This window comes from Bufo gargarizans, unplaced genomic scaffold (assembly GCF_014858855.1).
Source record: "Bufo gargarizans isolate SCDJY-AF-19 unplaced genomic scaffold, ASM1485885v1 fragScaff_scaffold_35_pilon, whole genome shotgun sequence".
NCBI lineage: Eukaryota > Metazoa > Chordata > Amphibia > Anura > Bufonidae > Bufo > Bufo gargarizans.
In genome coordinates this window covers 190,622-216,626 of record NW_025334101.1, presented here as the reverse complement: position 1 = coordinate 216,626, position 26,005 = coordinate 190,622, and the positions used below count along the sequence as shown (strand labels likewise).

General features: G+C 53.4%; 2 protein-coding genes across 2 annotated transcripts; both read left to right on the top strand.

Moving 5' to 3' along the window:
* The first annotated feature begins 250 nt into the window (after nt 1-250).
* Nucleotides 251-16,266, top strand: SLC1A5 (solute carrier family 1 member 5). Its single transcript, XM_044273043.1, has 8 exons — nt 251-782; nt 1,524-1,566; nt 2,366-2,452; nt 2,528-2,694; nt 2,768-3,001; nt 14,376-14,570; nt 14,649-14,783; nt 15,630-16,266. The coding sequence occupies exons 1-8, from the start codon at nt 298-300 to the stop codon at nt 15,832-15,834; spliced, it is 1,551 nt and encodes a 516-aa protein (XP_044128978.1). The 5' UTR covers nt 251-297; the 3' UTR covers nt 15,835-16,266.
* Nucleotides 16,267-17,851: 1,585 nt separating this feature from the next.
* On the top strand, nt 17,852-20,623 carry LOC122922435 (loricrin-like). The gene is made up of 3 exons (XM_044273044.1): nt 17,852-18,760; nt 18,852-19,822; nt 19,900-20,623. The coding sequence occupies exons 1-3, from the start codon at nt 17,852-17,854 to the stop codon at nt 20,621-20,623; spliced, it is 2,604 nt and encodes an 867-aa protein (XP_044128979.1).
* The last annotated feature ends 5,382 nt before the right edge of the window (nt 20,624-26,005 follow it).

Sequence of the window (26,005 nt, the reverse complement as noted above, 5' to 3'; positions counted from 1 at the left end):
TGCAAATGAGCTCATCAAGCACCAAATACACCACCAGGTGGGGGTCATGGTCACTAGCCATGAACCACAACCCCCATCGTGTCTGCCTCACAATCTAGAACGTCCCATCCGTGGAAGAACTACACGTCCCAGCAGATCACGGAGGTGACTGATATCCCGGCCACGCCCCTCTTAGCGATGAGCCACGTGTTCCGTCTCTGGCTGACAGCTGGCCCCGCCCCCTCGGTATAAAGCCGACCTGTGGCTCCCCGCGCTCAGTCTATAAGCGGCAGCGCCGAGTGCGGATCCCGAGACGCGATGAAGCAGTGTAACGGAGCCGACCCCCCGGTGCCGCCCGGCCTGCACCGGCGCCCCGAGGCCTCGTCCTGCTGCGCCCGCAGCCGCCGCTTCCTCCGCGGGAACGCGCTGGTGCTGCTGACCGTGGCCGGGGTGCTGCTCGGCGCGGCGCTGGGGATGGCGGTGCGGCCGCTCGGGCTGGACGCGGCGCAGGTGGCCCGCTTCTCCTTCCCCGGGGAGCTGCTGCTGCGGCTGCTGAAGATGATCATCCTGCCGCTGGTGGTGTGCAGCCTGGTGTCCGGGGCCGCCTCCCTGCAGCCCTCCGCCCTGGGCCGGCTCGGCGGCTGGGCCCTGCTCTTCTTCCTGGTCACCACGCTGCTCGCCTCGGCGCTCGGGGTCTGCCTGGCGCTGCTCATCCGGCCCGGGGACGGGGCCCTCGGGGGGACGAAGGGGGGCGGCGTCCCGGAGAGCAAGGAGGTGGTGGACTCCTTCCTGGACCTGGTCCGGTGAGTGCCCGGGGGGTCGGAGCCTGTGCCCGGGGGGTGGTGGACGGTGCGGAGCCTGTGCCCGGGGATGGGGGTCGGTGCGGAGCCTGTGCCCGGGGATGGGGGTCGGTGCGGAGCCTGTGCCCGGGGTGTCGGGGGCTGTGCCCGGGGTGTCGGGGGCTGTGCCCGGGGTGTCGGGGGCTGCAGGAGCTTCCTCTCCACCTGCGGCTGATGCAATGTTGACGGTGGATTGAGACAGACACGTGGAGGGGCGTGGCTGTGGTGACGTCACGGCCAGGCCCCTGTCACGTCACTGCTGACGTCAGCTTCTTCCCACTCGTATTTTTTCCGTGATGACGTCTGCGGAGATTCTGTTGCCAGAAATAGAAGAACATCCGGAACTGAAATCAGCTTCAGCATTAAAATACAAGTGGGGGGCACTGCCACCACAGAGAGGGCGAGGCCTCACATACAGGGGCCACAGCCGGGCCCCAACACCCTCAGATCAGTGTGGAATGCCCGTCTGCCCACTTTGAGACTAGCTGTCATGCCCAAACCCCCTGTATGTGAGTCCTCGTCCTCTGGTGGCAGTGCCCGCTTTGTGCCCGTCACTTGTACTTTAATGCCTGACTTCTGTCACGGACGCTCCTGCCCCGTCTCGGTCACCGCTCGCGTCCTCTGTATTTGCCGCCATCTGGTCCGAGTGCAGCGCGGCCGCCCCTCCTCCACACGGTGCCTGATGTTTGTTTTTCTTCTCCACAGAAACATCTTCCCCTCCAACTTGGTGTCGGCCGCTTTCCAGTCGGTGAGTGCCGGGTGACGTGGCGTCTGCTGGGGCCCCTCTCCTCTCCTTGGGTGGTGACGTGGTTGTTTGCGGGGGGTCCTTTCCCGGAGTGGCGTCTGCTGGGGGCCCCCTCTCCTCTCCCGGGGGTGGCGTCTGCTGGGGGCCCCCTCTCCTCTCCCGGGGGTGGCGTCTGCTGGGGGCCCCCTCTCCTCTCCCGGGGGTGGCGTCTGCTGGGGGGCCCCCTCTCCTCTCCCGGGGGTGGCGTCTGCTGGGGGGCCCCCTCTCCTCTCCCGGGGGTGGCGTCTGCTGGGGGGCCCCCTCTCCTCTCCCGGGGGTGGCGTCTGCTGGGGGGCCCCCTCTCCTCTCCCGGGGGTGGCGTCTGCTGGGGGGCCCCCTCTCCTCTCCCGGGGGTGGCGTCTGCTGGGGGGCCCCCTCTCCTCTCCCGGGGGTGGCGTCTGCTGGGGGGCCCCCTCTCCTCTCCCGGGGGTGGCGTCTGCTGGGGGGCCCCCTCTCCTCTCCCGGGGGTGGCGTCTGCTGGGGGGCCCCCTCTCCTCTCCCGGGGGTGGCGTCTGCTGGGGGGCCCCCTCTCCTCTCCCGGGGGTGGCGTCTGCTGGGGGGCCCCCCTCTCCTCTCCCGGGGGTGGCGTCTGCTGGGGGGCCCCCCTCTCCTCTCCCGGGGGTGGCGTCTGCTGGGGGGCCCCCCTCTCCTCTCCCGGGGGTGGCGTCTGCTGGGGGGCCCCTCTCCTCTCCCGGGGGTGGTGGATGCTGGGGGGCCCCTCTCCCGGGGTGGTGTTGCTCTGACCTGTGCGTCTCCTCTGCAGTACACCACCTACTACAGGACGGAGGTCGTCAATGGTTCCCATGATGACGCCAACGTGTCGGCAGAGGTGAACAGGACGCTCCTGAAGGTGAGTGCGCCCCCCCCCCCCGCTCCTCTCTCCCCCCAGCCTCTCGCTCGGTCTCACCCTCTCGTCTACTCCCAGGTGCCCTATGGGCATGAGGTGGAGGGCATGAACATCCTGGGCCTGGTGGTCTTCGCCATAGTCTTCGGGGTGGCGCTGCGCAAACTGGGGGAGGAAGGTGAGATCCTCATCAAGTTCTTCAACTCCTTCAATGAGGCGACCATGGTGCTGGTGACCTGGATCATGTGGTAGGTGCCGCCAAGATGGCCGCCGCTGCGGGGTAGCCCCGCCTCCAGCTGCTAACGCTCCGCTCCTCCGCAGGTACGCGCCGCTCGGTATCATGTTCCTGGTGGCCGGAAAGATCGTGGAGATGGAGGACGTGGTGCAGCTCTTCACCAGCCTCGGCAAGTACATCTGCTGCTGCCTGGTCGGACACGCCATCCATGGCCTCATCGTCCTGCCCCTCATATACTTCACCTTCACCCGCAAGAACCCCTACCGATTCTTGTGGGGCATCATCAGCGCTCTGGCCACAGCGTTCGGGACCTCATCCAGGTAGGTGGCAGCAGAACCGTGAGTGCAGCTCTGCAGTACAATCCAGGATCAGTATGTACACAGTGACTGCACCAGCAGAATAGTGAGTGCAGCTCTGGAGTATAATACAGGATAAGTAATGTATGTACACAGTGACTGCACCAGCAGAACAGTGAGTGCAGCTCTGGAGTATAATACAGGATGTAACTCAGGATCAGTACAGGATAAGTAATGTATGTACACAGTGACTGTACCAGCAGAATAGTGAGTGCAGCTCTGGAGTATAATACAGGATGTAACTCAGGATCAGTACAGGATAAGTAATGTATGTGCACAGTGACTGCACTAGCAGAACAGTGAGTGCAGCTCTGGAGTATAATACAGGATGTAACTCAGGATCAGTACAGGATAAGTAATGTATGTACACAGTGACTGCACCAGCAGAATAGTGAGTGCAGCTCTGGAGTATAATACAGGCTGTAACTCAGGATCAGTACAGGATAAGTAATGTATGTACACAGTGACAGCACCAGCAGAATAGTGAGTGCAGCTCTGGAGTATAATACAGGATGTAACTCAGGATCAGTACAGGATAAGTAATGTATGTACACAGTGACTGCACCAGCAGAATAGTGAGTGCAGCTCTGGAGTATAATACAGGATGTAACTCAGGATCAGTACAGGATAAGTAATGTATGTACACAGTGACTGCACCAGCAGAATAGTGAGTGCAGCTCTGGAGTATAATACAGGATGTAACTCAGGATCAGTACAGGATAAGTAATGTATGTACACAGTGACTGTACCAGCAGAATAGTGAGTGCAGCTCTGGAGTATAATACAGGATGTAACTCAGGATCAGTACAGGATAAGTAATGTATGTACACAGTGACTGCACCAGCAGAATAGTGAGTGCAGCTCTGGAGTATAATACAGGATGTAACTCAGGATCAGTACAGGATAAGTAATGTATGTACACAGTGACTGCACCAGCAGAATAGTGAGCGCAGCTCTGGAGTATAATACAGGATGTAACTAACTGATTTTCCTAGTCTACGACGTAAAGTCATAGTTTTATTAAGACACGGAGGCGAATATTGCTTTCTCTTCCTTTACTGATCACCAATAGCAGCAAGGAGAAACAAAAACAAATGCAAATGGTCACCATAGTAACCCATACGTCCCACCCCTACAGCCCCAATATAAGGCTGCGTCCAAGGTGGTACTTCCTCTTTCTCTGCGAACCAGTCCATAATAACCGATGAACGAACAACTCCGGAACACTCAAAGAATGACCTGCGCCAAAGAGACCCACAGAGTCCAAGCAGGAACTTTCCAGCGACAGGATCCACTTCAAGGGAAGGACTGGAAACCATCATCCAAGACTCTCAGCAAATCCAACGTGGCAGATGCAGGAGCTGGAGGAAAACACCGTCCAGAACAGGAACATTCCAGGGCTGGAAGACTCAACCTGAAAGAACAAGAGAAGCAAACTCCGATAAAGCAAGAGTATGGCCAAGCCAAACCCATATCCAGCGGACACCAGAGGTCCAGGCCGGTGTAAAGCATACAAACAAGTATGAGCACATAATGGCGAAAACTGAACACTATAAATATATAACAGTTCAAAATAGGCCTACCAAATAAAGTAGAACTAACAGGCCAAATCCCCCCCCACACTACAAGAGCCCAGGGGAGGGAAGGGTGGGCAATATTCGCCTCCGTGTCTTAATAAAACTATGACTTTACGTCGTAGACTAGGAAAATCAGTTAGTTTTACATCAGACACGGAGGCTTCATATTGCTAGTTCAAAGCTGGCTAACCAAGGGATCAAACAAATGAGGAGGAGGACGGAAATAATACTCACGGAAGGTGGAGGCACTAGACCAGTCCGCCAATCGTAGGATGTCCTCCAGGCGAGCTCCCGAGACCGCCAACGAGGTAGACGCCGCACCGCGCGCCGAATGAGCTGTAAACACCGAAGTGTCCACACCGGCCAGAGCCATAACCCATTTCAACCAACGGGCTAACGTGGGGCTAGTCACAGGACCGAACGGGTGACGGATGGAGAGAAACAATTGCGGCACAGCCGGAGATCTGTAAGAACGAGTCCTGGCCTCGTATTCTTTTAAACAGGCTACCGGGCACAAGGCCGGGGAAGCAGGAAAGCTGGGGTACGACACGACCCGGATGTTTGTCTTCGTGCGTCTCGAAATATTAAAAGACACGCCTTCCGGGGTAAAGGACCTGGCGTCGTGGTCCAGAGCCCGCACATCAGAAACTCTCTTACAAGAAATTAAGCAAAAGAGAGTGACCAACTTTGCGGAAAGCTGACGTAAGGAAAGGTCAGTATTGGTAGGCCAAGAGGACAAAAAGGTAAGCACCAGGGAAACATCCCAAGTGGAAGAAAATCTCGGCCGGGGAGGCCGAGACAGCCGCGTGCCTCGGAGGAGGCGCGAAACGGAAGGATGCTGTCCTGCCGGAACGCCGTCAAATCCTTGATGTGACGAAGAAATCGCCGAACGAAAAAGATTGATCGTTCTGTAAGCCTTTCCCTCTTCAAAGAGGGAGGTGAGGAACTGAAGCAACTGAGCTACAGGAGCTGAAACGGGATCCAGGTCCCGTTCCAGGCACCAGCCAGCCCAAGTTCGCCAGGCCGTCCGATAAGATTTTCGGGTGCCGGGAGCCCAAGCGTCGTCCAGGAGGCGCCTAGTTGCCTCCGAAACTCCGTCGACCGCTCCTGGAGTCCTGAGAGCCGGCAGGCCATCAAACGCAGGGATCCGTCCAGGAGCAGAGGATGGGGCGTCCCCTGAGGGCAGCGCAGGAGAGAGGTCGGGTTCGGTAGAAGGACGGGAATGTCCACCAGAAGCTCCAGGAGAGACGGGAACCACACCTGGGAGTCCCAGAACGGGACTATCGCCACCAACTCCGCCAGATGGCGACGTACTTGGAGAAGCATCCGCGGAATCATCATGAATGGGGGAAAGGCATAGAGAAGGCCGGAGGACCAATCCTGCAGAACGCGTCCGCCGCCAACGCCTCCGGATCCGGGCGCCAACTGTAGAACCGAGGGAGGTGAGCGTTGAGCCGGGAGGCGAACAAGTCCACGGAAAAGGGTCCCCATCTGGATGACACCTCCGAGAAAATCGACGGGTCCAACTGCCAGTCGCTGCCGTCCGTAAGATGGCGGGAACTCCAATCCGCCCGCACGTTGTGAAGTCCCGGTAGGTACTCGGCCTGCACCATGATGTCCCTGGAGAGACAGTACGCCCAAAAGTCCTTCGCCAATCCCGCCAGAGTAGCAGACTGGGTTCCGCCCAAACGGTTGATATAGCGAACCGCTGAAATATTGTCCATCCGGAGACGGATACATGCGTTGGCCATACCGTTGGTAAAACTCTTGACGGCCAAGGAGCCGGCCAGCAATTCCAGGGCATTGATGTGCAAGTGTGTCTCGACATGCGACCAAGGTCCTCCGGTGGAGACCCCGTTGCAGTGCGCTCCCCAGCCCTGAAGGCTCGCATCCGATTCGATGGTGAATTCCGGCTGGAAACCAAAGATCGCCCTGCCGTTCCAAGCCTCCAGATTGGCGATCCACCAACGAATCTCCTCTCTGGCCTCCGAAGCCAATTCCACCATGTCTGCAAAGGAGGCCCCCGAGCGGAGGTGCGCAATCTTCAAGCGCTGTAGGGCCCGGTAATGCAACGGTGCCGGGAAGACAGCCTGTATGGAGGATGCCAGCAGGCCGATGATGCGGGCTAGGTGACGCAGGGACAGGTGGGCACTGGTCAACGCCCGTCGCAGTTCCTTGCGAATGGACCGTAACTTGTCCCCTGGAAGGCTGAGGGATTCCGAGATCGAGTCCACTGTGAAGCCTAGGAAGTCCAACCTCTGGGAGGGAGTGAGCCAGGACTTCTCCAAGTTGAGTAGGAAGCCGAGCGACTCTAGGAGATCCGCCGTCCATCGGAGGTGCTGCAGCAGTGTCGACCTGGATTGATGCATCAGGAGGATGTCGTCCAGGTATATTATGAGGCGTACTCCGCGACTCCTCAACCAGGCCATGACCGGACGTAGGAGTTTGGTGAAACACCAAGGAGCCGATGACAAGCCGAATGGAAGGCATGTGAATCTCCAGACCTCGTCTTTCCAGAGGAAGCGAAGGAGATCCCTGGAGTGGGGGGCCACCGAGACCGTAAGGTACGCGTCCTTCAGATCCAGCTTCACGAGCCAATCCCTGGGGGAGAGAAGGTCCCGGAGTAGATGGATTCCCTCCATCTTGAAGTGACGGTACCGTACGATGCTGTTTAGGGCCCGGAGATTGATGACGGGACGCATCTGACCCCCTTTTTTCTGGACCAAGAAAATGTTGCTTATTACCCCCCCTGAGTGGCCGTGAGCCCTCTCTATGGCCCTCTTGAGGAAGAGGGAAGAGAGCTCCTCGTCCACCCTGGCGGAGTCCGATCCCCTCCGAAGAGAGGACGGTGGGTGTTGCACTGAGTAAGGGGTGTCTGTGAGCTCTATGGAGAAGCCCCTGACCGTCGCCAGAACCCATGGGTCTGATGTAATTAGTTCCCAAGCGTGTAAAAAATGCCGAAGCCTGCCCCCTACACAAAGGACCGAAGAATCCCCGACCGGGGTCTGACTTACCGGAGGACTTGCGGGGAGCCGTGTTTCCTCGGAAGGAACGAGAGCGCCATTGTCCCCCTCTGGATGGGAAGAACGTTGGGGGAGACCGCTGGTCTTGAAATGCGGCTCGCTGGGAGAAGGAGCCTCTGGATACACCCCTGCCTCGGGTGCTGGAGCGGCCGGACAGACGGCCCCTGTTGCTGCCGGCCCTGGAAGACTTTGCGCATAGTTGCCTGCGCCTTGTCCAGAGCGGAAAATGTGCCGACGAAGCGGCTGAGATCCTTTATAAAGGAGTCCCCAAAAAGCAGGCCTTCCGCCTCTTTGCCCGTCTCCGTCTGGGCGAGATTTATAAGCTTGGGGTCTATCCTAAGCAGGATGGCTTTGCGCCTTTCCACTGACAGGGATGCATTGGTTCCCCCGGCGATGCAAATCGCCCGCTGGGCCCAGCCCGTGAGTTCCTCAGGGTCAATGTGGGAACCCTCATGTCTGGCGGACTCCGCCAATTCCATTATCTTTGCCAGTGGACCAAAAATGTCCAGGAGCTTGTCCTGGCATCCTCTAAGGGCTGAGTCTAAACCCTTCTTGGCATTCCACCCAGACTTGGACAAAAATTGGGTCATTTTCGGATCCACGACGGGCGTGTCGCAGACCTTATGGGGTATAATAGGCCGTGGGCACTCGGCCCGCAGCTTACTGCGCGCCTCCTTGGACAGAGGACGGCGGGCCCAATGCTCCAGGTAATTACTAATTTGTGTGTCGGGGAGCCACTCCGCCGATCTAGGGTGGTGGAGGGCCTCAGGATCAAACATGGGAGCCCCAGAGGAATCCAAAGGGAAATTGTCAGCAGAGGCCGAGGAGGAATCCTTAGTTAAAGGAACCGCAGGGGGAGTGGCAATAGGGTCGGACCCCAGAGGGGAGTCATCCCCCTCTGAAAAATCGCTAGCCTCTGCCGGATCCTCTGGGCCCGAACCCAGATCCGAGTCAGAGACGGCATCCGCTAGGGCTCTAGCGTGTTTCCACACCCGCGATTTATCAGCCTGGCGGGGACAAGCTCTTTTACGCGACCTCAGCGCGTCGTCTGGGGTGGTCATCAACACACCGGTCATTGTCTCCTGTCCAACAGGAGGTTCAGCAGCAAAAGAATGCTGAGCAATCTCAGAGGGAGCAAGTCTGGCCCCAGCCAGGGGGTGTGCAGACAGGGCCTGGGAGATGGTCTGTGATAAGACAGTGGACATGGAACCCATAGCCTGCAAAATAGCATTAGACACAGAGTGCTGGATGAGCTGCGCCTGTGTGTCTGAGTCAGTGAGATTAGCATCCCCAGGGAGGGGGGAGGACTGGGCAGAGGGATCCATATTGGTCCAGCACAGGGAAACAGGGTACCTGCAGGAAGAAGACTGTGAGGGAGGAGAGCCTGAGGAACTAGGGGTAAAGCGCCTGGAGAACGAGGGGTTAATCACCCCAGGAGAGAGAGGAGCGGAGCAGCAGCACAGTGGACCGGCAGCAGGCACGCAGGAGACCGGAGGAAGCGAGATCTCGCGGGAACGGGAACCAAGATGGCCGCCGGATCTCGCGAGATCTCGCTCCAGGCAGCCAAAAGCGCGCGAACAGTGGAGAAGAGCCGCCGATCCGGAGAAGAAGACTCGCGCTAAGAGGGGGGCGTGGCCCACCACCGCTGGAGACAGAAAATGGCGGTAAGGCCAGCGGAGCGCACAAACCAAAATGGGACCCCCAAGCAACACTCCCGAGGGGAGAAGGGGGGAGAGGGAGAAAACACAAGGACCCCCAGAGGGAAGGTCCCAGGTGGAAAAAACGTAGAGCGCAAACTAGGACCAGGGAATACTGATGTAGGCAATGGCTGCCATGACAGGGAAAGCCCCTGGGAAAAGGAATGCAGGGTAAATAGCTATACCGCTGCACAATCCCTACACCACCTAAAGGGAGGAAAACAAACCCCAGGGGAGAAAATAACAAGGGGAATATAATATATAGCGATATAAACCCCTAGGGAGAACAGAAGCAGCTAACAGATAAAATGAAGATGTTACTTATCTGGTGAGCAGCAAGAAAGAGGGAGTACCACCTTGGACGCAGCCTTATATGGGGCTGTAGGGGTGGGACGTATGGGTTACTATGGCGACCATTTGCATTTGTTTTTGTTTCTCCTTGCTGCTATGGTGATCAGTAAAGGAAGAGAAAGCAATATGAAGCCTCCGTGTCTGATGTAAAACTGAGGATCAGTACAGGATAAGTAATGTATGTACACAGTGACTGCACCAGCAGAATAGTGAGTGCAGCTCTGGAGTATAATACAGGATGTAATTCAGGATCAGTACAGGATAAGTAATGTATGTACACAGTGACTGCACCAGCAGAATAGTGAGTGCAGCTCTGGAGTATAATACAGGATGTAACCCAGGATCAGTACAGGATAAGTAATGTATGTACACAGTGACTGCACCAGCAGAATAGTGAGTGCAGCTCTGGAGTATAATACAGGATGTAACTCAGGATCAGTACAGGATAAGTAATGTATGTGCACACTGACTGCACCAGCAGAATAGTGAGTGCAGCTCTGGAGTATAATACAGGATGTAATTCAGGATCAGTACAGGATAAGTAATGTATGTACACAGTGACTGCACCAGCAGAATAGTGAGTGCAGCTCTGGAGTATAATACAGGATGTAACCCAGGATCAGTACAGGATAAGTAATGTATGTACACAGTGACTGCACCAGCAGAATAGTGAGTGCAGCTCTGGAGTATTATACAGGATGTAACTCAGGATCAGTACAGGATAGGTAATGTATGTACACAGTGACTGCACCAGCAGAATAGTGAGTGCAGCTCTGGAGTATAATACAGGATGTAACTCAGGATCAGTACAGGATAAGTAATGTATGTACACAGTGACTGCACCAGCAGAATAGTGAGTGCAGCTCTGGAGTATTATACAGGATGTAACTCAGGATCAGTACAGGATAGGTAATGTATGTACACAGTGACTGCACCAGCAGAATAGTGAGTGCAGCTCTGGAGTATAATACAGGGTGTAACTCAGGATCAGTACAGGATAAGTAATGTATGTACACAGTGACTACACCAGCAGAATAGTGAGTGCAGCTCTGGAGTATAATACAGGATGTAACTCAGGATCAGTACAGGATAAGTAATGTATGTACACAGTGACTGCAGCAGCAGAATAGTGAGTGCAGCTCTGGAGTATAATACAGGATGTAACTCAGGATCAGTAATGTATGTACACAGTGACTGCAGCAGCAGAATAGTGAGTGCAGCTCTGGAGTATATTACAGGATGTAACTCAGGATCAGTACAGGATAAGTAATGTATGTACACAGTGACTGCACCAGCAGAATAGTGAGTGCAGCTCTGGAGTATAATACAGGATGTAACTCAGGATCAGTACAGGATAAGTAATGTATGTACACAGTGACTGCAGCAGCAGAATAGTGAGTGCAGCTCTGGAGGATAATACAGGATGTAACTCAGGATCAGTAATGTATGTACACAGTGACTGCAGCAGCAGAATAGTGAGTGCAGCTCTGGAGTATATTACAGGATGTAACTCAGGATCAGTACAGGATCAGTAATGTATGTACACAGTGACTGCACTAGCAGAATAGTGAGTGCAGCTCTGGAGTATAATACAGGATGTAACTCAGGATCCGTACAGGATAAGTAATGTATGTACACAGTGACTGCACCAGCAGAATAGTGAGTGCAGCTCTGGAGTATAATACAGGATGTAATTCAGGATCAGTACAGGATAAGTAATGTATGTACACAGTGACTGCACCAGCAGAATAGTGAGTGCAGCTCTGCAGTATAATACAGGATGTAATTCAGGATCAGTACAGGATAAGTAATGTATGTGCACAGTGACTCCACCAGCAGAATAGTGAGTGCAGCTCTGGAGTATAATACAGGATGTAACTCAGGATCAGTACAGGATAAGTAATGTATGTACACAGTGACTGCACCAGCAGAATAGTGAGTGCAGCTCTGGAGTATAATACAGGATGTAACTCAGGATCAGTACAGGATAAGTAATGTATGTACACAGTGACTGTACCAGCAGAATAGTGAGTGCAGCTCTGGAGTATAATACAGGATGTAACTCAGGATCAGTACAGGATAAGTAATGTATGTACACAGTGACTGCACCAGCAGAATAGTGAGCGCAGCTCTGGGGTATAATACAGGATGTAACTCAGGATCAGTACAGGATAAGTAATGTATGTACACAGTGACTGCACCAGCAGAATAGTGAGTGCAGCTCTGGAGTATAATACAGGATGTAACTCAGGATCAGTACAGGATAAGTAATGTATGTACACAGTGACTGCACCAGCAGAATAGTGAGCGCAGCTCTGGGGTATAATACAGGATGTAACTCAGGATCAGTACAGGATAAGTAATGCATGTACACAGTGACTGCACCAGCAGAATAGTGAGTGCAGCTCTGGAGTATAATACAGGATGTCTCTCAGGATCAGTACAGGATAAGTAATGTATGTACACAGTGACTGCACCAGCAGAATAGTGAGTGCAGCTCTGGAGTATAATACAGGATGTAACTCAGGATCAGTACAGGATAAGTAATGTATGTACACAGTGACTGCACCAGCAGAATAGTGAGTGCAGCTCTGGAGTATAATACAGGATGTAACTCAGGATCAGTACAGGATAGGTAATGTATGTACACAGTGACTGCACCAGCAGAATAGTGAGTGCAGCTCTGGAGTATAATACAGGATGTAACTCAGGATCAGTACAGGATAAGTAATGTATGTACACAGTGACTGCACCAGCAGAATAGTGAGTGCAGCTCTGGAGTATTATACAGGATGTAACTCAGGATCAGTACAGGATAGGTAATGTATGTACACAGTGACTGCACCAGCAGAATAGTGAGTGCAGCTCTGGAGTATAATACAGGGTGTAACTCAGGATCAGTACAGGATAAGTAATGTATGTACACAGTGACTACACCAGCAGAATAGTGAGTGCAGCTCTGGAGTATAATACAGGATGTAACTCAGGATCAGTACAGGATAAGTAATGTATGTACAAAGTGACTGCAGCAGCAGAATAGTGAGTGCAGCTCTGGAGTATAATACAGGATGTAACTCAGGATCAGTAATGTATGTACACAGTGACTGCAGCAGCAGAATAGTGAGTGCAGCTCTGGAGTATATTACAGGATGTAACTCAGGATCAGTACAGGATAAGTAATGTATGTACACAGTGACTGCACCAGCAGAATAGTGAGTGCAGCTCTGGAGTATAATACAGGATGTAACTCAGGATCAGTACAGGATAAGTAATGTATGTACACAGTGACTGCAGCAGCAGAATAGTGAGTGCAGCTCTGGAGGATAATACAGGATGTAACTCAGGATCAGTAATGTATGTACACAGTGACTGCAGCAGCAGAATAGTGAGTGCAGCTCTGGAGTATATTACAGGATGTAACTCAGGATCAGTACAGGATCAGTAATGTATGTACACAGTGACTGCACTAGCAGAATAGTGAGTGCAGCTCTGGAGTATAATACAGGATGTAACTCAGGATCCGTACAGGATAAGTAATGTATGTACACAGTGACTGCACCAGCAGAATAGTGAGTGCAGCTCTGGAGTATAATACAGGATGTAATTCAGGATCAGTACAGGATAAGTAATGTATGTACACAGTGACTGCACCAGCAGAATAGTGAGTGCAGCTCTGCAGTATAATACAGGATGTAATTCAGGATCAGTACAGGATAAGTAATGTATGTGCACAGTGACTCCACCAGCAGAATAGTGAGTGCAGCTCTGGAGTATAATACAGGATGTAACTCAGGATCAGTACAGGATAAGTAATGTATGTACACAGTGACTGCACCAGCAGAATAGTGAGTGCAGCTCTGGAGTATAATACAGGATGTAACTCCGGATCAGTACAGGATAAGTAATGTATGTACACAGTGACTGTACCAGCAGAATAGTGAGTGCAGCTCTGGAGTATAATACAGGATGTAACTCAGGATCAGTACAGGATAAGTAATGTATGTACACAGTGACTGCACCAGCAGAATAGTGAGCGCAGCTCTGGGGTATAATACAGGATGTAACTCAGGATCAGTACAGGATAAGTAATGTATGTACACAGTGACTGCACCAGCAGAATAGTGAGTGCAGCTCTGGAGTATAATACAGGATGTAACTCAGGATCAGTACAGGATAAGTAATGTATGTACACAGTGACTGCACCAGCAGAATAGTGAGTGCAGCTCTGGAGTATAATACAGGATGTAACTCAGGATCAGTACAGGATAAGTAATGTATGTACACAGTGACCGCACCAGCAGAATAGTGAGTGCAGCTCTGGAGTATAATACAGGATGTAACTCAGGATCAGTACAGGATAAGTAATGTATGTACACAGTGACTGCACCAGCAGAATAGTGAGTGCAGCTCCGGAGTATAATACAGGATGTAACTCAGGATCAGTACAGAATAAGTAATGTATGTACACAGTGACTGCACCAGCAGAATAGTGAGTGCAGCTCTGGAGTATAATACAGGATGTAACTCAGGATCAGTACAGGATAAGTAATGTATGTACACAGTGGCTGCACCAGCAGAATAGTGAGTGCAGCTCTGGAGTATAATACAGGATGTAATATTCTGCTGAGAAGAACGAGGTAGTAGTTACTGGTTGACCGCTGTAGGGTTAATGTTCCCGCTCTCCCCTCAGTTCGGCCACCCTTCCGCTGATGATGAAATGTGTGGAGGAGAAGAACGGCGTTTCCAAGCAGATCAGCAGATTCATCCTTCCCATCGGCGCCACAGTGAACATGGACGGAGCGGCGTTGTTCCAGTGTGTGGCGGCCGTCTTCATCGCGCAGCTGAACAACCACCCCCTGAACTTCATCCAGATCATCACCATCCTGTGAGTGCCCTGCCCTGAACATCTTCTCGCCCATCAAGGGGCGTATCGCAGACTGACTCCTCCTCTTCTCTCTCTCAGGGTCACAGCCACCGCGTCCAGTGTGGGGGCTGCAGGCATCCCGGCGGGCGGCGTGCTGACACTGGCCATCATTCTGGAGGCGGTCGGTCTCCCCACCAATGATATCTCCCTCATTCTGGCTGTGGACTGGTTGGTGTAAGTACTGGTTCTTAGGGGCTGAGCATAACCCACAACCTACCCTGGGGACATCGGCCCTACTCTGCAGCGCGGGGGGATAAATGCCCGTTTAGAAGAGAGTGCAGTATGGCGCCTCCTTGGTGGCCCCTGTACAGTATGGCGCCTCCTTGGTGACCCCTGTACAGTATGGCGCCTCCTTGGTGGCCCCTGTACAGTATGGCGACTCCTTGGTGGCCCCTGTACATCTTAGTTGCCCCACCAAGAACAGGGTTCCTGTCCCCCGATCGCATGCGCCGCTCCATTCACTCTGTGGGTGGCAGGAGATGGTGCCCCTCACCGGGGTCAGGAGGGGCACACTGGCATCATAAATGCGGCTTTCAGTCAAATACATTGGGGGTCATCTACTAAAGACTGGTGCTTCACATATCGGTCATGGTAAATATTCCCCACGCACCATGACACTACGTACTACCGCCCCCCCCCCGGCCACGCACCATGACACTACGTACTACCCGGCCACACACCATGACACTATGTACCACGACTCGCCCCGCATCTCACACTATGGTCTGGTCTGGTGTTCCACCCTAAAACAACACATAGCTGCTGTCTACTGGGTGACTGCTGCACTTGCTGCTCTCGGCCACTGTCACACTGATGGCAGCCTTTTCTGGCAGGGGACCAGCCGGCCGGATCCATGCTCCGGCCCCAGTCTCTATAGTGAGAGGGCGAGCCGCAGGTCCAGCCAGAAAAGGCTACCGCCAGTGTGATGGTGGCCACAGCCCTCTGAGGCCCCATGGATGGTCAGGAATTCTGGAGTAGGATGGATCCGTTATACTGACTCCATGTTGGATTTCCCTGCAGTGACCGAACCTGTACGATACTGAATGTCGAGGGCGACGCCTTTGGTGCCGGCCTGCTCCAGGTGTACAGCGACCGGACGGCGAAGCCCAGTGCGGACGATGTGGATCTGACGGCGGTACGAGTGGTGACGGAGGATCAGCCGGAGGGGGACCCCCTCCTGAAGACGGACGGCTGCAGCCCCTCCGATAAGGAGTCCACCATGTGAGGCCGGCCGCGGACTTGTTTAGGTCACTTTTATTTTTTTATATAATTATTTTTTTTACTTGGACTCTTAACTTATGTGCTGCATCTTCCGGGCGCTCAGGCGGCGCCTCCTCCAATCAGGACCGGAGCCAATCGCGGTGTAGGAATGGTCCGCCTGAGGCTCCGCCCTCTTTTATACGTCCGCGGGTGGCTCCTTTTGTCTGTAATTTTATTTTGGGATATTTAAGGTTTGTTCTATTTTTGGACCAATTTGACTTTGTGCGGGTTCACAGCCGGTGACCCCCCTGCTCTGGGTTAAATGTCGCTGCTGATCCGTGACTGCACTACACGCTTGTGCACTAAGTCTGTTACCGGTGGAGCCCTGGACCCAAACACGATGGGTGTAGTGGTCAATGATGGGAGTTTAGTGAAGTAAAGACAAAGAAGCTGCTGATGTGTGGTGTCTTCATTGTGGAATTGCTGCCGGTGCAGTGGTGACCAGGGGAGTGCGCTAGAGTCCAAAAGATCTGTCCCCCAAATGTACAGCACTACTCCGCCTGTCCAGGAGACTACTCCGCCTGTCCAGGAGACTACTCCGCCACATCCTCTCCTCTGGTGTAGACCGCCATGATGACCTCCAAGTATCCACTGAAGAAATGAGCGCCATACAGAGCATGCCCCCAATAAGACAGCTGCCCTGCCCTCCATAGCCCCCTAGTAGTAGCGGATCGTGCCCTGGGCCTGCAGCGACCATTACTCCCATCATCCCCAGGCGCTTACAGTCCAAACTCTCCCATTGTGCACGGTCCATAATGAAATCTGAATGTGGTTTTATAATTGGGGGGACTGCTGCACAGACTCTGCCCCCTGCTGATTATTAGTGGCTAGGCTCAGCAGTGTCACTGCTCACCCCCCCCCCCCCCCATGCTTTACACTGCAGCTCTGTCTAAACACAGGCTCGGCAGGAACGTGGTCCAGGTGGAGAGGATTGTATTACAGCAAGCAGAGGATCAGACACCGGCGGCCTCAAGACTTCAGTTTGGAGACAGAAGTTATAATGGGCTGATGAATGTGCGCTATTGTGTTTCAGTTCCCCTTTACTTTCAGGATCCCTGCTTGCTGTCAGTTAATGCAGGACACACTTCAGCTTACTCATATCCAGAAGCTGAAAGCCCATCCTGCCTTTCCACAGCTGAGGGTTTGTTATAATAGCATGCAGTCTGGAGCCTCCACCAGGCTGATACATTGTATTTCCCCTCGGGAACAGTGGGAGGAGCCTCGCCGGTGGCGTTACCGATGTTCTGGGGGTTGAGGGATTCCTGGCAGTGTGATGGGGACTTGTCTGATATCTATGTACAACCAGGGCAGAGCTGACATGTCTGCGGTGAGGCATGCTGGGTGTGGTGACTCGTGCCTCCGCTTACAAAACCAGCTCCAACCGCTCCCTGCATTTCTTTATTCGCAAGGACAGTGATGCCTCCTGGTGGAGAGACTGTGTACCGCATGTGACCCTGTATACACCTCATCCTACTACATCTGCCCCCTCCACACTACATACCTATCATTCACACTATACACCTCCACAATACATACCTGTCATCCTACTCCACCTGCACCCTCCACACCCATCATCTGCAGTGTACAATTCATCCTACTGCACCTCCACCCTACATACCTATCTTCTGCACCTGCACCCTCCACACTACATACCCATCATTCACACTATACACCTCCACACTACATACCTATCATCCACAGAGTACACGTCATCCTACTACATACCTATCATCCACAGAGTACACGTCGTCCTACTACATACCTATCATCCACAGAGTACACGTCATCCTACTACATACCTATCATCCACAGAGTACACGTCATCCTACTGCACCTCCACCCTACATACCTATCTTCTGCAGTGTAGACATCCTACTACACCTGCACTCTCCACACTACATACCCATCATCCACAGTGTACACAGCTGGATATCCCAGTGAGTTTGTGGGGGCAGTTGAGATGCTGCAGCTGCTGACAGAGGATGCTGGAGTACACAAAGGAGACGGGAGTCTGGCAGAGAGGTCTGGAGTATGTAGAGGGGACAGAGGAGTCTGGCGGAGGGCAGAGAGGTCTGGAGTATGTAGCGGGGACAGAGGAGTCTGGCGGAGGGCAGAGAGGTCTGGAGTATGTAGAGGGGACAAAGGAGTCTGGCGGGGGGCAGAGAGGTCTGGAGTATGTAGCGGGGACAGAGGAGTCTGGCGGGGGGCAGAGAGGTCTGGAGTATGTAGAGGGGACAAAGGAGTCTGGCGGGGGGCAGAGAGGTCTGGAGTATGTAGCGGGGACAGAGGAGTCTGGCGGGGGGCAGAGAGGTCTGGAGTATGTAGAGGGGACAGAGGAGTCTGGCGGAGGGCAGAGAGGTCTGGAGTATGTAGCGGGGACAGAGGAGTCTGGCGGAGGGCAGAGAGGTCTGGAGTATGTAGAGGGGACAAAGGAGTCTGGCGGGGGGCAGAGAGGTCTGGAGTATGTAGCGGGGACAGAGGAGTCTGGCGGGGGGCAGAGAGGTCTGGAGTATGTAGAGGGGACAGAGGAGTCTGGCGGAGGGCAGAGAGGTCTGGAGTATGTAGCGGGGACAGAGGAGTCTGGCGGAGGGCAGAGAGGTCTGGAGTATGTAGAGGGGACAAAGGAGTCTGGCGGGGGGCAGAGAGGTCTGGAGTATGTAGCGGGGACAGAGGAGTCTGGCGGGGGGCAGAGAGGTCTGGAGTATGTAGAGGGGACAAAGGAGTCTGGCGGGGGGCAGAGAGGTCTGGAGTATGTAGCGGGGACAGAGGAGTCTGGCGGGGGGCAGAGAGGTCTGGAGTATGTAGAGGGGACAGAGGAGTCTGGCGGAGGGCAGAGAGGTCTGGAGTATGTAGAGGGGACAGAGGAGTCTGGCGGAGGGGAGGGGAGAGAGGTCCGGAGTATGTAGAGGGGACAAAGGAGTCTGGCGGGGGGCAGAGAGGTCCGGAGTATGTAGCGGGGACAGAGGAGTCTGGCGGGGGCAGAGAGGTCTGGAGTATGTAGAGGGGACAGAGGAGTCTGGCGGAAGGCAGAGAGGTCTGGAGTATGTAGAGGGGACAAAGGAGTCTGGCGGGGGGCAGAGAGGTCTGGAGTATGTAGCGGGGACAGAGGAGTCTGGCGGGGGGCAGAGAGGTCTGGAGTATGTAGAGGGGACAGAGGAGTCTGGCGGGGGGCAGAGAGGTCTGGAGTATGTAGAGGGGACAGAGGAGTCTGGCGGAGGGCAGAGAGGTCTGGAGTATGTAGAGGGGACAGAGGAGTCTGGCGGAGGGGAGAGAGGTCCGGAGTATGTAGAGGGGACAAAGGAGTCTGGCGGGGGGCAGAGAGGTCTGGAGTATGTAGAGGGGACAGAGGAGTCTGGCGGAGGGCAGAGAGGTCTGGAGTATGTAGCGGGGACAGAGGAGTCTGGCGGGGGGCAGAGAGGTCTGGAGTATGTAGAGGGGACAGAGGAGTCTGGCGGAGGGCAGAGAGGTCTGGAGTATGTAGCGGGGACAGAGGAGTCTGGCGGAGGGCAGAGAGGTCTGGAGTATGTAGAGGGGACAAAGGAGTCTGGCGGGGGGCAGAGAGGTCTGGAGTATGTAGCGGGGACAGAGGAGTCTGGCGGGGGGCAGAGAGGTCTGGAGTATGTAGAGGGGACAGAGGAGTCTGGCGGAGGGCAGAGAGGTCTGGAGTATGTAGCGGGGACAGAGGAGTCTGGCGGAGGGCAGAGAGGTCTGGAGTATGTAGAGGGGACAAAGGAGTCTGGCGGGGGGCAGAGAGGTCTGGAGTATGTAGCGGGGACAGAGGAGTCTGGCGGGGGGCAGAGAGGTCTGGAGTATGTAGAGGGGACAAAGGAGTCTGGCGGGGGGCAGAGAGGTCTGGAGTATGTAGCGGGGACAGAGGAGTCTGGCGGGGGGCAGAGAGGTCTGGAGTATGTAGAGGGGACAGAGGAGTCTGGCGGAAGGCAGAGAGGTCTGGAGTATGTAGAGGAGTCTGGCGGAGGGCAGGGGAGAGAGGTCCGGAGTACGTAGAGGGGACAAAGGAGTCTGGCGGAAGGCAGAGAGGTCCGGAGTATGTAGAGGAGTCTGGCGGGGGGCAGAGAGGTCTGGAGTATGTAGAGGGGACAGAGGAGTCTGGCGGAGGGCAGAGAGGTCTGGAGTATGTAGAGGGGACAAAGGAGTCTGGCGGGGGGCAGAGAGGTCTGGAGTATGTAGCGGGGACAGAGGAGTCTGGCGGGGGGCAGAGAGGTCTGGAGTATGTAGAGGGGACAGAGGAGTCTGGCGGGGGGCAGAGAGGTCTGGAGTATGTAGAGGGGACAGAGGAGTCTGGCGGAGGGCAGAGAGGTCTGGAGTATGTAGAGGGGACAGAGGAGTCTGGCGGAGGGGAGAGAGGTCCGGAGTATGTAGAGGGGACAAAGGAGTCTGGCGGGGGGCAGAGAGGTCTGGAGTATGTAGAGGGGACAGAGGAGTCTGGCGGAGGGCAGAGAGGTCTGGAGTATGTAGAGGGGACAGAGGAGTCTGGCGGAGGGGAGAGAGGTCTGGAGTATGTAGAGGGGACAGAGGAGTCTGGCAGGGGGCAGAGAGGTCTGGAGTATGTAGAGGGGACAGAGGAGTCTGGCGGGGGGCAGAGAGGTCTGGAGTATGTAGAGGGGACAGAGGAGTCTGGCGGAGGGCAGAGAGGTCTGGAGTATGTAGAGGAGTCTGGCGGAAGGCAGAGAGGTCAGGAGTACGTAGAGGGGACAGAGGAGTCTGGCGGGGGCAGAGAGGTCTGGAGTATGTAGAGGGGACAGAGGAGTCTGGCGGGGGGCAGAGAGGTCTGGAGTATGTAGAGGGGACAGAGGAGTCTGGCGGGGGGCAGAGAGGTCTGGAGTATGTAGCGGGGACATAGGAGTCTGGCGGGGGGCAGAGAGGTCTGGAGTATGTAGCGGGGACATAGGAGTCTGGCGGGGGGCAGAGAGGTCTGGAGTATGTAGCGGGGACAGAGGAGTCTGGCGGAAGGCAGAGAGGTCCGGAGTACGTAGAGGAGTCTGGCGGAAGGCAGAGAGGTCTGGAGTATGTAGCGGGGACAGAGGAGTCTGGCGGGGGGCAGAGAGGTCTGGAGTATGTAGAGGGGACAGAGGAGTCTGGCGGAGGGCAGAGAGGTCTGGAGTATGTAGAGGGGACAGAGGAGTCTGGCGGAGGGGAGAGAGGTCCGGAGTATGTAGAGGGGACAAAGGAGTCTGGAGGAAGGCAGAGAGGTCTGGAAGACGGGAGTCTGGAGGAAGGCAGAGAGGTCTGGAAGACAGGGGAGTCTGGAGGAAGGCAGGGAGGTCTGGAAGACAGGGGAGTCTGGAGGAGGGCAGAGAGGTCTGGAAGACAGGGGAGTCTGGAGGAGGGCAGGGAGGTCTGGAAGACAGGGGAGTCTGGAGGAGGGCAGGGAGGCATAGAGGGATCTAGAGACGACCGGAGTCTGGAGGAGACAAAGGGGTCTCAAGGAAGACAGGAGTTTGGAAGAAAACAGAGGAGTCTGGAGGACATAGAGGTGAAAGGGGAGTCTGGAGGGAGGACAGAGCTCTCCTGGGTATATACGGTATGTGACAAATACCGTACTCCGACTGACATCAGACGTCAAGCTCACGAGATACGGGATGGTCACTGGTTACCAAGGAGTGACATTACGCCCTCCTGGAGGAGCGGGTAAGGTCAGTCTTCGTACAGTTTTCGCAGACTCCTCCTGTCCACGTGGGCACAGAGAGGCACCAAGCGGAGGGATCCTTTTTACCGCCCCAGTGAAGCAGCGCGTTAGCCCAGGAAGACTGCCACCAGTTCCTTGTTTGATATAGGTACGGTCTGTTAACGGGATTATATCGGGTAAGAAACCAACCAGCGGTAGCGTATTACTAGGCCGAAACACGGACGTGGGGATTCATGATCGAGATACAAGATTAAATTATAGATTTAATGGCCTTAAGGGCTCACTGGACCATACACCATACACACAGGGATAGATACAGTGGTCTGCGAAGGGTCAATTCCAGCTTCTGACGTATAAAATAGTTTGTTCTTTATTTGGCTTCCAAAATTTAAGATCCAACCTACAGCACATGGAGAGACACAAGGTAACCGTGACGCGTTTCGGGCTATAGTATTGAGCCCTTCATCAAGACAACACAAAGTGCACTAAAAACAAGTACTTATATACAGCACAGGTAGGTTCCCTATCCCTACAAAGATACCTGGATAAGAACGTGGTGCCACGGGGATTGCGGATAAAGAAAAACCCGACCACGACGTCCTCTGACTCCTTTACAACAGTCTGTCCGAATGCTCCATAAAACTAATGGAATTAATCATTGCACATGAAGAAACTCGCGCTGAGATCAGAACGCTCCTGAGGATCTGAAACTAACGAAGCGAGAGCTTTCAAGGCATGGACGCCAAACTGAAGATCTGAACCAGCCGGAGGATACGCTTCCAGAGCTCAAGCCAAGCAAATGTAACCGTGACCTCCTTGACTACAGTACAGACTCCGTATAGACCTGGTCAAACAGAACAGGAACCCCCCAATCCAGAGCTGGGCCCAACGCAGGTGCGTCGTTTAGCTCCACGGACTCCATTGAATCCAATTCAGACAATGCGGAAGGTGCTGCTATTCAATCGGAAGGACGAACACCAGGAGGCCCCAGTCATAGAAATCAAGCAACAAACGCAGGGCGGGGAGAAAACCTCGCAAAAAGCAGGCGGTATCCGAGACGCAGGAAATAGCCGAGGACATACAGGTGCTCAACCTCCTCAAAGCCCATCTCCCCTCTACAGGAGAGGGTTCTCAGGAAGGGTTTCCTTCTCCCCGTCCCGACCATAGATGTGAACTGATTGCCAGGAAAATGACTTTTCATCCATTAATGAGGCCACCAACACGGAGACAAACCGTGTATCAGAACCGTATGAAGGTGATGCACCTCATAGTAATATGGCAGAGAATCCGTGCAGGGACTCGGACAGCGATCCTGTCTGTAATAGATCCGTCACATATGATCCCATACAGTCCCGGTCCGAGGTCCTTGACAGATTTAAAAATAATCTCACAAAGATGAATATAACGCGTTAGAGGGGCTACAAGGTATGCAGGATGTTGTAATACGGAGCGGCGGTGATCCCAGACCGCGAGTTTGGGTATGCCGAGTGATGACAGCGCCTATCGTGTATTGGACTGCAGCCCTCTCCTCCCTTGTCAGAAAATGCGAAATTTGGGAAAAGGGTCAGTCCCGGGGTATTTTATCAAAAAAGGAAACTGAACTCATATATGTAGAGCGTGCAATTACACCTGTGTTCCATGCGCTTCCCGAAATCCATAAAGCAGGTTTCCCTCCCCCATTACGTCTGATTGTGGCAGAGGAGTGGGCAGGTTCCCTGCTACAGCCACTTGTGCCGCTAACACCAGGACATGAGGGACACAGGCGCAGTATTAGGAAATGTCCTTTCTTTTGATTGGCACAGTACTTTTACCTGGGTAACAGCAGATATCACTGCATTATATACGAACATACCGCATCAGTCCGCTATTACTGCGCTAAAACGGTCCCTAGAGTATTATAGCAATTACCCCAGAGCGGCAGGACTTTCTATGTCTATGTATAGACTTCCTGATGAGACAAAAAATATTATCGTCAGGAATCAGCAATCCCTATGGGAGCGAAATACCTTCAATCGCAAATATATAGATGGCGCGGTGGGAAAGCAGGTATCTCTTCTCCGACAATAACCCGTATAGAGAGGACTTTAAATGGTATGGTCGATTCATTGACGACATGCTGTGGGTATGGCAGGGGACAAAGAGAGAATAGTAAAGTGTATAGAGCACCTAAACAGTTGTACCACTTCTATACAACTAACCTTCTCCAGCGATCCGGACAAAATCGTTTTTCTGGATCTATGGACAAGGGCAAAGGATTAGGGCAAGGAGGAACTGCTCCTCGAGGAACTATATGAAAGAGAAGTCCAAAATATAGCAGCTAAGACTCAAAATGAGAGGATACACCCAAAGCAGCATAAATAGAGGCAACGTGCTGCCAGAGTAACAGACAGAAAGACCCTCATCTTCTCTAAAGGAAATAATAATAATAATAGAATAAAGGATGAGAACAAAAATAATAGGAGAGGGAACAAACATAAGAGTGAAAACAGGAACAAAAAAGACTTGAATAAGGATGAACTACACAGTAGTATACAATTACAGAAGAGACTATTTCAGGATATGTGAAGTCACACGGAAACACCTTCCGGTTCTAACCTTTATTGAGGAATGGAGAAACACGGCATCCACGAAAAGAGCCCCCACAGTGGGCCAAAAAATCAGTCCAAGTCTGTTTGAGGAAAAAATTCCCAAAACATGCACTTGGCCTAAAACTAATGGAAACTACAAATGTGGTAGCAAAAAATGCATCTGCTGTCGACACATGTTTATCTCGAGAGGTCACATCTACGGCTAATAATAAAACCATGCTGAAGCAATACATCAATTGCAACACAGACCACGTAGTATATGTCATAACATGTAAAATATGCAGGGTACAATACGTGGGCTGTACCACAAATGATCTATAAGTAGGTAAAGGAAGCATTTGAGTGATGTCCCTCACGTCAGGTCTCGGAATGTCTCAGCGGCAGCAATGCATTTTGCCCCTGTTCACTAGGGCGACCTCTCTGCGTTCTCTGCAGGGCGTGGAGGTTGTCTCCGCACCTATTAGAGGATCGCAAACAGAAGCTCCTCAGCAGAGACACATATTGGAGGTTTGTTTTGGAAACTTGTACACCGAAGGGCCTAAACAGAAAATATGATCTAACACTGCAGTACGTGTAGTTCATCAGTTTGTGTTTTCAAATGCATGATACTAATCTGCTGCCTCCCCGCCCATGTGCTCTTGGCTGGATTCTTTACCTAATCCAGGAGCACCTGGGCCTGGGGTGTGACCTTTAGCCAATCAAAAAAGGAGGAGGAACCTACCTGTGCTGTATATAAGTACTTGTTTTTAGTGCACTTTGTATTGTCTTGATGAAGGGCTCAATACTATAGCCCGAAACGCGTCATAATTACCTTGTGTCTCTCCATGTGATGTAGGTTGGATCTTAAATTTTGGAAGCCAAATAAAGAATAAACTATTTTATACGTCAGAAGCTGGAATTGATCCTTTGTTTTCTGGATATTCTAAATGTGTCTGGGTTCAAGCCTTATCTTCCGTGCGTCACAAGGGAGATCAGGAGGTGAGAGCTGCAAGTTTCTTCTTTTTCTCTATACAGTGGTCTGCGGTTACAAATACAGGTGGTTTGGTACAAACAGGGTTAAATAGAGCGAAAGTCAGTTTACGAGATGGATGAGTCCTTTTGGGTTGTGATGAGTCCTTTTCTGTAGTCACATGGAGGGCAGTGATGCGCTGGCAGCACATGAGCCACAAAACTGATTAGGGCTCATGGCTCCAGACCAGAATGTCGCAGGGAGGTGGTTCTGGGACCAATGGATCCGCCTGGGTTCCGGCTACCAGTAGAGTCCAAGCATGGTATCGTCATTTGGTTTCTGTGGGGAGATAGGTATAAATCTCATCCCTGGCATCCCACCACCAAGCTACGACCACGGACTTGTTCATTGTGGCCACAGGGACACAAATATGTATCGGGTTTATGCCTGTGATGGACGGGCGATTCATAATTCCTTATGAACCACTGGTTTCATGCTGTCTCCTAAATTTGATTGAACTGGGGAATGGCCTAGACCCCTGCAGAGAGTTTTTTCCTGTTCCATTAGCTGGGTTCCTGGCTGGCTGAATGGAGGTGAGAAATTGTAAACAAAGGTGGACTGCTAGAGGCTCTTTGCCATCTGGCTGGCTTTGAAGCAGGGCCCCCCCTGTGGTGCTCACTACCTCTGCTACCTTTCAGAAGATGGTTGGTGTGGGAACATAGATGACAGTAAATATTAATCCATATTCCTCACACCTCCCCCTTTTAGAGGGCGCTAGGGGCAGCACATTCCTGTGTTTCCCTGTGCGCCCATCTGTACCCTCTCTGGTGGCAAATGGCAAAGTGGTAAGGCTGGAGCGTACCCACCTCCCATTCGCTCCTGGCCAATGGAGTCACCCTGACTAAGCATAACACCAAGCCACAATTACTGGCGTCTGGCGATACTATAAACA